This window comes from Rhinolophus sinicus, chromosome 1 (genome assembly GCF_057876585.1).
Source record: "Rhinolophus sinicus isolate RSI-liver-muscle chromosome 1, RSI-T2T, whole genome shotgun sequence".
NCBI classification, from domain to species: Eukaryota; Metazoa; Chordata; class Mammalia; order Chiroptera; family Rhinolophidae; genus Rhinolophus; species Rhinolophus sinicus.
Window position 1 is genome coordinate 169499883 of NC_142501.1, and position 13660 is coordinate 169513542.

Genomic DNA, 13660 nt, shown 5'->3' on the forward strand with positions numbered 1-13660 from the left:
ATAAAAATTATTAGATAAGTCACTGCCTTACACATTAGAAAAATATAGTTAATTGGCCTGACTACTTCCATAAACTTATGGATATAGCAAACCCACTGACCTTTTCCTAACTATATTTGTACCCTAATTCTTCTAAAATAAACTTCTTACCATAGCAGTTTTCGTTATTCATATAAAAACCTCATATTTGCTTTCTACTATGTGCAAAATGTATAAACTGCCATGTTTCTTATTTCAAAACACTACATAAACAATGAACATGTTTTTCTAATGGAAGCTCACCTTTGAACTGACACGATCAGATAAATGCTCATTTATAAATTACATCAAAAATACTTATCACATTCATGGACAACACCTGTGTTGGCTGGTGCTACAGACTGAATGTTTGTGTCCCCCCCACAACTCATACACTGAAAGCCAATCCCCAGTGTGATGGTATTTGAAGGAGGGGCCTTTGAGGAATGATGACATCATCAGGGTGGAGCCCTCCTGAATGGGGTTAGGGCCCTTAGAAGTGGCCTCAGGGAGCTCCCTCCCTGCTTCCACCATGGCAAGAGGCAACAAAAAGATGGTCGCCCACCTATAACCAGGAAGCTGGACCTCAACAGACACAGAATCTGCTGGCGCCCTGATCTTGGACGTCCCAAACTCCAGAACTTCAGAAATAAATGTTTGTTGTATAAGTCACCTAGTCTGTAGTAATCTTGTTACTGTAGCCTGAACACACTAAGACAACTGACACGAGAGGGCAGTGTTAATAATGTAAATTCACAAAGCTACATTTTAATGAGCTACCACACTGCTAGTCTTCAGGAAAATCAGGTGATAATCTGTGACTCTGGACAGATTCACATACCTTCACCATCTTTATCCTCTCTGTTTGATATCACAGCAGAGGAGTCTCCATTAATGACATCCAGGAAGAAGTCTGCAGGGTTATTATAGGACTCACAGTGGTGACCTACAAAAGAAGGCAACTTCACTACATGAGAAAAACAATATAAATCTTGAAAAACAAAAGAAAGCTGCACGTAGGACTAATGCTCCTAAAGCGGGGCAAAGAGCAAAGCCAGAGAAGGCGCAGCACGACTGTGTTTGTGAAGAGCCAGGGCATGCTCTGTTTGAGTTCCCCAAGGGCCTGCAGGAATGCCAGCACCCACTATAGTAGGGTGCATCTCCACCGACCAAATTCATGTCCAAATTATCTTCTACTGTGCAGCTGGAATTCAAATACAGAGAACAAACTACCAAAGCAGGAATCTCAACAGGACGTGAGCAGCACCGCCCACCTGAAGGATTACATTCACTTCTTGAGCCAGAGCTTCTGAACTCATCTTGGCCTATTGTCTGACTCTTAGCATCACCTCCCTTATACTCACCAGTCACATATAAATGCTTGATTATTTTAAATGATAGGGATTCAACAAAACAAATTTTAAAAGATAGCTAAAAATTATTCATAATTATAGTTGGGATCATGCAGCATCATCTATAATATCCAACTATCTCTAAAACGAAGCAGACTGCATGAGTCATAAAAAATATTACACCTTATCATCTGAAATAGAACCAGGGAGACCCGAACTGTCAGAAATATTGACCGTTAAGTCACTCTCAGGAGTAGTCATTCTACTGACTGTAAGTCACACATATCCACTCCAATCTAATTTTACTAGAAAAGCAAGCAGCATCTCCATGAACCCTCATAAAGTCAGAACAACATCGCCTGTAAGGGAAAATAATGATTAAACCTGATCTGTCAGAATCAAGAACACAAATATTTAGGCGTATTTTAAGGCCTTTCCAAAAATGTTCAACTGACAGATAACTGGCTATGAGGCCAATATATTTATTGAACTGTTAGGAAAAGGTCACCAGAACTGGCAACCAGAACAGATACAGGCCCAGTAGAAACAGTCCTACACATACACAGAGTATGCACGCATACTCAAATAGGACAAGAAAGACGCCTAAATAACAAGCCAGTGCTGCAAAATGAAGAAAACTTCTAGCACCACACTGACCAAAGATGTTCTGCAGTGGTGGAACCCATACTATGTCTACCCAACGATCAAACAGCACTGGCGTCCTTCTCTGCTCTCTTTCAGTATTCTATTGAGGAAGGATCTCACTGCAGGAAAAAGCAACCATACCAGCTGATGCAAAGTACCCCAAGGCCTCCTGAGCAGGCCCGTGGAACATTACTCTTCCTGAGGCCAACAAGGTGAGGCTATCAAACAGCTTGAAGATGGAATAACGAGGCTGATGAATGGAGAAGATGATGGTTCTTCCCTGTTTAGACATCCTAGTTGAAAGAGAAAATAAAGAGTCATTAATCATCTGAAACGTCTACCTCTTAGCAGTGGAATTTATTCTAGCTTTTACATCATTTATTCCTACTTCAACTTGATTTTCTCTTACTAACTTCCCATCTCCTGCTATCTCTCTGAGAGATGGGGGGCATAAATGCAATCTTCTTATGAAATATGAAGGTTTCTGAAAGTGTGTCCCATGAATGGTCTAGAATGAACTAGAACATGAATGAAAACTGCAGATTCTTGGACAGTCTTCCCAGACCTACTGGGTCTTGGAAATCCATATTTTTAACACGTACCCAGGTAACTTGTAAATACACTCACATTTGAGAACTTGTTATGGACTAAATATTAAAACAATTGATGCTCCAGTCTCATGGATCATTGAAGTCTTTCGATCCTACAGGAATTGGTATTCATTCTTCAGTCCTAGCACTACAATTAACATTGCTGAGTTCTTACTATGTCTTTGCTTAGGTACCCACATCTGAATTTTCACATTATTGTTATGAGGTAGTTATGAGGCAATACCGACAGTACCAACAATGTTATTACCTGCATTTTACAGATAAGCCTAAAGGTAAAGTAACTGGTCCAGTGTGTCACAGTTGGAAAGGAGCAGGGCTGGGGTTCAATGGACCGTGGCCAAAACATTGCTAAACTACATTTACATGGGATTTGCTATTTATGGGTAGAAGAAACAAAGGCTAAAACTACTATTCAAAAACTGTTATAATTCAATATATTTTATGAGAAGAATCACTCAACTTAAGCATTTTCTAAGCACCTACTATTTATGTATGTTAGCAGTGCATACACATTTGTTCTGCCTCAAAGACGATCAGGCTAGTAAATCAGTAATTTAAATATAATGTGGAATAGAAATACCTGAGATTCCCTTGTAAGCAAACAGTCTGAAGATGATATGAGAATATTAAAGCGGCCAACAGGAATAAGTCAAGAAGAACTAAAAAGGGTAGTCAAGGCGAAGAAACATAGAGAAGAATAAAGAGTGTGATGACACAGTCTATTCAAGAAGCTACAAGTAGTTCAGTATCATTGCAGAGTTAGGTTGAGGAGATGAGGAGGCTAGCTAATGAAAGAGTCTGCATCAAAAAACAAGCATGTGATGAAACCTTTACTCAGAAGGTGGAACTTCAGTCCGTAGACAATAAGGAGCTGAAAAATAACAGGAAGTAGGGAAGTGGATTGGTGTGAGAGCCTTGCTATTGAGGACCAATGGCATCATTATAGGTATCTCCTACTAGAAATGGAGACTCTTGGGCTCTACCTCAGAGCTGTAGGCCAAGTCTGCATTTTAAGAAGACCCAAGGAGATTAGTGTGCACAGTGAAGCTAGGGAAAGATTGGGTTAGAGCTCTAGGCATAAGCAAAGATGCTTATGGGATAACCAGCCAAAACATAGTGAAAATATTTACAGTACTCTTATCAATTCATGATTGATTAATGAACACTGTTAACATAATTGCAGATGATAAAAATAACATGGATGTATTCTCTAACTTAACTTGAACCCAAGATTCATTACTTGAGATGGTCATTGTATATGTACAATTGACATCTCAAACTGAAGATGTTGAAAGTCTTAGATATCTTCCCATCTTCACATTTCTTCTCATCCTAGCAGAAAGACTTGCTTACAAGTGCACGGCAATCAGAGAAAGCAAGGTAATAATCAGGTGGGAATGCTATAGGTAGACTGTGTCTGGCAGCTTTTCAAAATTGAGGCTGGGGAAAGGGAGGTTCCTAGGGATGGTGGGCAGAAGAAATCGCCACAAGGGTTGGTTACACTGAACAATTAAGTTAGTTGCTGAGCAAGTAAGAAAATATATTGAGATAATAGGAGTCAAGTTTCTCATTGTCTGAAAAGTCACTTACAAACATGGAAAAGGTGCAGACTAAAAAGAACACTCAGTTGTTAGATTAAAATTGAAAACATTTTTATAAGCTCATGGATTTTTAAAAATATATACATAATGACATACAGTAATAGTTTCCAGATGTATGTTTATGTGTCTTTTTATTCAAATTGCGTATATACACACTATATGTTGAATACATTTTTTCTAATAAGGAATTTCTACAATTCAAATGTAGAAATATATTTCTATATTTTATATATATATATATATATATATATATATATATATATATATATATATACACACACACACACACACACACACACACACACACACAGCCACACACATACATGTGTATTTCCTGTCTCTGTCTGCTAAGTGGGCGAGAAGAAATGACATGCCAGTAGTAGGGAGCACTATATAATCAGACCTTGGTTTACAATTCTTAATTACACCGAAGGGACTAGGGTTCCGTAGAGAAGCATCTGGCACAGGAAAAGTATAAGATGAGCCTGGAATCTCTTATTAACCAAAAAGTAAAGAAATACTTGAAGAATAATCATAGACATGTCAAACGGACATGTGTCAGATTCAAGGGGGTTCCACTGGTGAAATCAGGGTTAATTTGGTCATAAAAATAAATAAGAACAATGTATGAGGAAAGAATGATGGAAATACAAAATCATCACCTGGTAACCATCATACTAGTAGGTAACATAGGCAGGAGTTGTAAGTATATCCTAAAACTGCTGGGGAGATCATTGAAAAGGAACAGGACTTTGGTTTAACACTTGATTACATCCTCTGACAAAAAGCTAGTCAATTACAAAGAAAAAAAGTAGTTATTTCACAGCAGAGAAACCCAGCAGACATCCACATGACCAGGTAAAGGATAACATCACCCATGGTGGGAGAAATCAAAACCATGCAGCCCTTGATGTTATACACCAAGAACACAGCATCATTTCTGTGGTTTCCCCGCCAAGAATTTGTGGCCTGATCTAATCATGAGAAAACTTATTGGATGGGGTCAGCTGAGGGCCACACTATGAAATGTACTCTTGAAGACAGGTGAGGTCATGAGAGGCAAGGAAAGATTGTGAACTGCTCAGGCTTAGAAAAGTGTATCCATGGAGAGGATCATGAGACAGAAAGAAAAAAGAGACTGGGACAACTGCTGAAGTCTAAGTGAAGTCTATGGATTGGATGGCGGTAATGGTATCACTGTGACTTCCTCACTGGAAGGTAAAGAAAGTGATAATGTAAAAGGAGTGTGCTGATAATTTGGAGTTACCCTCCAGAGGATTTGGGGGGATGGGGATAAGCTGAGTTCCAAACTAAAACACACATATTATCATTATTAGCAATAGCAACCACAGCCACTATCGTTTATTGAGCTCCTAATGAGTACCAACCCTGTAAAAACAAATGAACAAACAAACAAAACTACCCATATAAATGTGGCAGGGAGGGACAGAGGGAGAGTGAAAGGAATTAAATGCTAAGAGTTGGGGAATCAACGTAAGAGGACATGGGATTTTTTCAACAATTCTTCTATTTTTTTCTGTAAGATTGAAACTTTAAAAAAATTAATGTAAAAAAAATGTCAACGAGTTAAATTTTAAAATTTCTATTATTAACATGATCCTCCCAGAGTCTTTCTAGACAAAAGGAAATGCCATTCCTTTTACTCCAGTCTTCCATTTTTCAGGTCCCAAATCTTAGAATCCATGCTCTCGATACTCACAACCTATGTGCAATTCATGAGATAAACCCTTTGGTCCTATCTTCAAAATAGATCCAGAATCCACCCACTTCTTACCACATCACCGCTACCATCTTAGTCAAAGCCACAATCATCTCAACTGAGTTAATACAACCAGCCTACTGACTGGTTTCCCTGCACTCACCTTTGCCCAATTACACAGTCTGTTCTCTATGTGGTTGCCATTCCTTCCTTCTAAAACTCTCTGAAAGCTCCCAAGTCACATAGGTATAGGAAAGCCAGTGTTATTACTGTGGCCTACAGTTATCTGCCACCCACTCAATTCCATCTCCTGTCTTATTCTAACTGCTAAGAGCTGAATTGTACCCCACACACACACTTCATATGTTGAATTCTTAAGAAATAGCACCTCAGAATGTGACTGTATTTGGAGGTAGAATCTTTATAGAGGTAAATAACGCTAAAGAAGGTCATATGAATGAGCCTTAATCCAATAAGAAGTAGTGTTCTTATAAGAGGAGGCGATAAGGACACAGAAAAACCGAAGGAGGGTGAAATGAAGACACAGGGAGAAGACAGCTACCTACAAGCCAAGGAGAGAGGCCTCAGAAGAAATAATCCTGATGACACTGTAATCTTAAACTTCTGGCCTCCAAAACTGAAAAAAATTAACTTCTATTATTTAAGCCACCCAGTCTGTGTACCATGTTATGGCAGCCCAAAAACTAATACACTAACACACCCCCACTCCCTTTCAGTCACTGGATTCCAGTCCCTCTGGCTTCTTGATGTTACAGACACATTAGTCATGGTCTGCCTGAGGACCGCTGTCCACTGCCTCCAACTAGAACTCTCTCCTCCCAGACCCCAGGTCTTGCTCACAGCTCAATGGCACATCATTGAGGACTTCCCTGACCATCCTGCTGCATAATACAGCACCCTCAGTCCCACCACAGCAGTCTTCCCTACACTCTTACCTTGCTCCATTTTCTTGAAACATTTACATTTGTTAGTTGACTGTTCACCTCCAAGAAAAAAGGAAGAAATGTTCGTATGCTGTGCTCATTGCTAAATCTTCTGCACCAGGAATCATGCCTTGTATACAGCAGGTGATCAGATATTGCATGAATGTAAGAATAATGTTCCCGTAGCATTTACCTCTTCAGGAGCAGAAGGACGGCATTCGCTGTGCTTGAGTCTAAGCCAGTTGTGGGCTCATCCAGGAACAAGATGGATGGATCTGTAATAAGCTCCATTCCAATACTAGTCCTTTTCCTTTCTCCTCCAGACACCCCGCGGGTAAACTGAGTTCCAACCTAAAACACAATTATCATCAATATTAACAATAACAACCATAGCCAGTCATTTGTTGAGCTCCAAACATGTGCTAAACCTGTAAGAGGCACGTTATCTCATATCCTCATTTATTCTGAACAGCAAATAAATGAGTATCTGGGAGGTAGGTTTCTCCTTAATTAGACAGGTAAAGTGAAACTCAGCTCAGAGCTAGTACATGGCTAAGCCTGATATGAACCATGTTTGAAATTGTTCTATATGTTCCTTATCACATCAAAAGTTTAGCTTTAAGATGGAAGTTAGCACTGAAAGACGTGGCCCTTACATAGTGAAATCACAGTCCGAAAACGGAGATAAAGATGGGACAGGAAAACATGAAAGCATCTATGATTTATTAGTCTTCTAACACCCACCACTTTCTACACCACTAAAAAAAAAAGTCCTCAAGTGGAATTACAAGACTGGGGGGTGGCAACTAAGGAAGTGTACTTTCTACCACCCACATCAGCACCCCTTAAATCACCATAAGCGTCCCAAACTGACCCCATTTATACCCTAACTCACCGCAGAATTCTGAACTCATTCTTTCAGACAAATTCTGAAGGCAGAATATTCTACAGGGCAACTGGCTCAATCTTTTCAAACACTCAATGGCCCTGTATGCGGTTGGGAGAACAGGAAGGTTTGGGGAAAGGCAGGAGATAGGCAACAATTCTTATACTAAGAGTCTTCTAGAGAGAATATTCAAATGGTACTCATGCCATTGATTTGATTCAATAACAACTGAGCTATAAAAGGCATTTAAAGACAACTGGAGAAATGTGAATGAATATCAGCTCTATATAGCTGATATTAAATATTATTAAATTTGTTAAATGACAATGGTAGTGTAGTAACATAGCCAAATATCTTATTTAAAAGTGCATAACAAGTAGTTAGGGGTGAAATATGATATTTATAACTTTGCTTAAATTACTTCAGAAAGAAAAATCTGAGGCCTTTACTGAAAAAGATGTTAACAACTGAAAAATCGAGGTGAAAGTTATTAGTAATCATACCATTATATTAATTATATTATAATCATATCAAAACTGTAGTAATGAGATGATTCTCTCTATATTTGTTACATTGAAAATTTCATATAAAGTAAACATTCTTAATGTATTGTTTCAATCAATTACATAAATAAATTCTAAGAAGTCAAGAACTGTCTTTAGCTTATATTCCTTGGAAATCCAAGCAAGGAATTCAGGGCAATGACTGCCTAAAGGTAAAGAATGGAAAGCACCTCACTGGAATGACAAAATCAAATAAACAGAGCCCCAGCAAAGGAAACCGAATCACTCATGAAATGAAAATAAATGGTACATTGTAGTATCTCAGAGGTATTCTACCAAACAAAATATAGCAAAATATACTTTATAGAAAAGACTGTCAGAACGTATAGTATGATGCAGCAGCCAGAATACCCCCAGTCTTCATTCCCTCTAAGTAAAGGATATCACAGGGGATTAAATGGGAGCCATCAGAATCTAAAACGCTCATCTTCACCCAGAACTTCAGATGTCTTCCCAGCAAATCGTCCATACATATTCATCAACTGTAAAGTTCACTCATTCATCTCATTTCCTCTTCCTGATACTGCAGAACCCACATAAGGAGTTCTTCTTGTCTCTCTTGCCCATAACTGTTACCTATAAAACCTAGGGGAGCCCAGCACATGCCAGTAATATTGCCAGAAGGGAGAGAGGGAGGAAGAGATGGATGCGAGACAAAGTGCCAAAAGAAACCCTATAGAAAAACAACTTCGACGCTATACAAATTAGTAATAAGCCCCAATTTTAATGAAATAATTGTGGAAGCCAAATTATAGCAAAGTGAAACACACAGAGGAAGAACCCACAGAGTCATGTCATTTATAAATTCCAGAAATATGCCTCCAAAGCAACAAAGTCCCCTGGAGGAAGAGAGGAAGAATAGCTAACAGGGGAAGGAGAAAGCAGAAAGAAGAAATTAGTGTACAGACACTGAACGTGACAAGACCTAAACAATTCATGTGGGGGATGATCACGAGCTATAATCACATGGAAAGGACACCTGTTCTTTGCAAAGAACACTTTTACAAACTGGACCACATGCCATATTTCATTTCCAGGATTCAATCATTTTTTGATGTTTTCCTGGTTTATTTCCACCTCCATATTACGTAACTAGTCACTTTTCTCACCCTAAGGCAGGCAGCCACTTTTAACCACACACATTATAGAAAAAATGGGAATAAGAGTTACACTAGCCACACCACGGAGGTCCGATTGCCTGGAGATACCATCAGGTTTTTCCACGTTACCTTGGAATCTGCCACTTTAGCCAGACCTAACTCTTGAATGACCTTGTTTATCCGTTCATTCTTTTCATGATTTGTCATAGTTGTTGGGAGCCGAAGAGCTGCTGAGAACTGCAAATTTTCTCTCACTGTCAGAGTTCCCATCACAACATCATCCTTAAGGAAAAAGGGCATTTTAACAAGACATATCAGGTCTTTTCTAGTACCATCACTTTTTAGTTTATGTAACTTAATCCACAAAAATAATATACCGGGGAGAGTTATAGATAATGATGAACTAGCAATTATACAAATCACAGTAACTCCCATATACAGAGAACTGCAAAGCCTGATGGAATTAATTCTTATTTCCTATCTGTACACCCAGATAGAATAAACATAACTATGATTACTACTAGCAGACATTTCCAGACTGCTTTATGCAAGGATTTGCCAAAATATCTTTCTAAGTTAGGGTAAGAAGACAGCTAAATACAAGGAAAACAGTAAAACAGTGTATCTTCGGGAAATATGGTAACTAGAAGTGACATCATGGCCCTTATGAGAGTCATATGCCACCAGGAGAACTAACATCACTGTGCTTACAAGAGTCCTATTCTAGATTCTCCCTGCATGTTCATGTAACACTACTCTATGTCTTACAGGAGATTATCAAAATCTGGTGCAAAGAAAGATGGCTCTACGCCCATGCCATGTCATCAATGGGAAGCAAACTGAACTATCAGCCACAGCACTTGCCCACATAGAAACAGGATAAATCTAAAATGCAAATTCATGAATACTTACTTGTACCACATAACCTGAGGTACATTTGAAATTGGCCGGTTGAGGTGCTCCATTTATCAAAACGTCTCCAGATAGTCCCTGTGGATCTTTCCTTGCAGCTAAGACATCCAACAGCCTATGAAAGGAAACACATGTGTGTTTTTTTCACCTCCATCCCGGACTATATCTTTCAGCTACTCTGAATCCAAATTTTGTACAAGATGGAAAGTTAACTAATCAAAAAATTCTATGGTTTAACTAAAATTATGTGTTTTTTAAAATTGTCACCTTCTTTTTATATATATATATATATATTTTATATATATATTTTTTTGACTCTATATTACCATAAAGCCCAAGAACATAAAGCAAGGCACTGCTGGCTGATCAGCATAGACCTCCCACACTGCCCTCCAGCTGTCTGATGCTGGGTGAGCCAACACAGGCAATGTGCCCCTTTACGTGAGACTCAAGCCTTCACTTTTGCCTTTGTCTCCATCTCCCCACTTTCTATTTTAACCCCTCCCTTTTCCACCTCATTAGCTCAAATGCCAATCACCTTATCACTTCCTGTTAGTAAAGCTGACCTAATAAGACTTCCTACTCCTAGGACAGAACCACAGCTGGCATAACTGCATGGGATCCATAGCACCTAGAACCAGACTACACACGTACTGATGCTCAGCAAAGACCTGCTCTCCTAAAAGTGATCTTTCAATGCACACTAACACTGCAGAGAAAAGGCTTCCGGATACTCGTTATACTCACGAAGATTTGCCTCCACCTGTGGGTCCCAGAATGGCGTTGAGGCCAGGTCTCATGATCCCACTGCAAATACAGAAACAGACTGATTTACTGGTTCACTTTAAATCCGGTTCTACTAATTTACAGTCTGCATTTAGTACATTCAACTAAAGTTTATGAAAATAACAAAAAACAAGCACAAACCAACTTTTCTTTTTTTTTGAAGGCACAGCTCACAAGTGGCCCATGTGGGGATCGAACCGGCAATCTTGTTGTTAAGAGCACCATGCGCTAACCAACTGAGCTAACCGGCCATCCCCACAAACCAACTTTTAAAGGAAGAGAAATCAAATGGTCAATTAATGGAAGTCTAGTCTACAAACAACATCATCACCAGTTGGGACCTACGAGAAAAATGGCTCAGTTCCATAGGTACCTGGTAGACACTCAAAATTTGCTGAAGAAAGAAGTCTGTATGTTTTTATAAATGATGATTGCTTATAGGGAAACCAAGTGCTTTCAATGAAAACAAATGTTAAGAACGAAAAAATGTATGGAAATTAGGCATAGCCTCACTGGAAAGAAAACCTAGTTACATTCCCTCCTGTTATATCATGTTCAAATAATACATCAGTCATTTCCATTAGACTTTACCTTCCCTTCTTAGTGCGAAGGTGATGGAAGTGCTGGGTGGGGGTGCAGCTACCTCAGCACCCAAGAACACAGGCTGCAAAGAGAGATGGAAGAGAGGAGACAGCTGGAGGGTGGGGAGATTGCTTCTACTAAGGAACAAGAAAATTGAAAGAGCAAATCAGTCAGTATACTAAGAATAATGAACAAGGTTTTTCACTTTCTGAGAGGATGTTTTATAAAGATAGGAATATGGAAATAACCCTGGGGCATTAGACAGGAATTGGGTGTCATGGGTTTTAATCCACATACACGGACAGATATCAAAAGGTTTAGATGCATGCATACTTAAACATATACATATGTTCCCTAGGTCTGCCCCCTGAAAAGGCCTGGAAAGTATGACATCCCAGTAGCAGTGAACATTCCAAACACCTAGGTCATGGCTATAAATACAAAACTCCACAAAAAGGAACATCGGCTCATTTCAGGTCTGAGGCAGGCTAAGCACACAGTGAGCCTGGAACTTCTTGCAGTGCCAACAAAATACTCAACGAAACAGAGAATATGTCCAAAAACAATGAGTTCAAAACAACAAAACCCAGAAACTACCTTGAAAGGTTACCCACTGACCAATTAAGGAACAATAGGATTATCGAGATAATTAATGATAATGCATTACTATTAAATGCTACTGAATAAAATGCAAATCCATGAGCCCATGCTGATATAAGTAAATGAACGAAAAGATGACAAATGAAGCTTTTTCTTTTTAGTAGAATGCAAACTAACCCAAACAGAAGAGTAGGATGAAAACAGAAAATCACCCTCTGGTAACTATCATCGTGATGGTTATTGCTGATTCAGGCAGGAGTCATCAATGGCAGCTGAAGCGGGTGCGTTCAGGTTTAATGAGGAATAGGGTTTGGGAATAACGTCAGGGTATCTCTCCTCGTAATAGTTATTAATTACAAAGTGGGAAGTTGTGACATTGTGGTGAAGGCAGCCAGACACCAACATACTAGGTGATCAAGGTGAACATCACCTGGGGCAGAACAGGAAAATCCCAGATTGGATGAGACTGAGGAGACAGCATGTGGTGGTCAGTCAGCTACATGAGGGGCGGTTGACCAGCGGCCCCGTAGGCCCCACCACTGCATCCATTATGAGGCTTTGCTTTCCCTGGGTGGATCCTAGACAATGACCGAGAGGTTACATAGGAGTGGACCCTTATTTCTGAAAAATATACGGTGGAGGAGTTAGGGATAATAGAGCACCATGTGGACGGCTTGCTCTCAAATGGTTCAGAAAAATCCTAATGACAGTGGGCATGTAAAGAGACAAAATGACTAGCAGTGCAGTGTGGTATTTACAGGTGGGAAATTTAGGTAAATTAGTTGTTTCTGCAAGGCTTAAGTTTGAAATCATTTCAAAATAAACTATAAACTTTTCAAAACTCCAAGTAGAAAATTAATTTTCAAAAAAAAAAAAAAAGAAAGAAAGAAAATGAATTTCCCTGAAGATTACAGGATATCTACACATCTACTGGAATGGACCATTTTTTCCACAGACCTTCAGCATTGGTGAGAAAAAGCTCAAATTTGGGTATGGAGACAAACTAAGCATAACAGAAAGGTTTGTCATAAGGTAGCAAAATCTCACCGTTTTGAATTCTCATAGTCAGATTTTGTTTTATCTTTTTCCCCCCAAAGAGGACATCAAGTTCTAGTTATTTAGTTCTAAAAATGACATTACAGAATGTCCAAAGGCAAAATAAAAATCAAGATCCTCACCAGCTTTTTGGGGAATATTTTACTATTTTGAATGGTTGTGGTGTGATCAAACACAAGTCAAAACTAAGAGAAATGAGAGCAGCCTTTCTCCTATCCCAGAAATGCTATTTTATTTAGCAGAAGACAGCAGATAGGAGAAAAATTAGAAATGCTTCATGGAAT

General features: G+C 39.1%; 1 protein-coding gene across 1 annotated transcript in view; it reads right to left on the reverse strand.

Annotated features, from left to right (window-relative positions):
* Positions 1 to 13660, reverse strand: part of LOC148759297 (broad substrate specificity ATP-binding cassette transporter ABCG2-like) — a 103520-nt gene that overhangs the window by 17215 nt on the left and 72645 nt on the right. The window contains exons 3-8 of the mRNA XM_088791868.1: positions 11100 to 11159; positions 10353 to 10467; positions 9570 to 9722; positions 7085 to 7242; positions 2157 to 2308; positions 860 to 964 (exon numbers count right to left, since the gene is read on the reverse strand). Of these exons, the coding sequence (XP_088647994.1) occupies positions 860 to 964; positions 2157 to 2308; positions 7085 to 7242; positions 9570 to 9722; positions 10353 to 10467; positions 11100 to 11159 (743 nt within the window). The remainder of the gene's footprint in view (positions 1 to 859; positions 965 to 2156; positions 2309 to 7084; positions 7243 to 9569; positions 9723 to 10352; positions 10468 to 11099; positions 11160 to 13660) is intronic.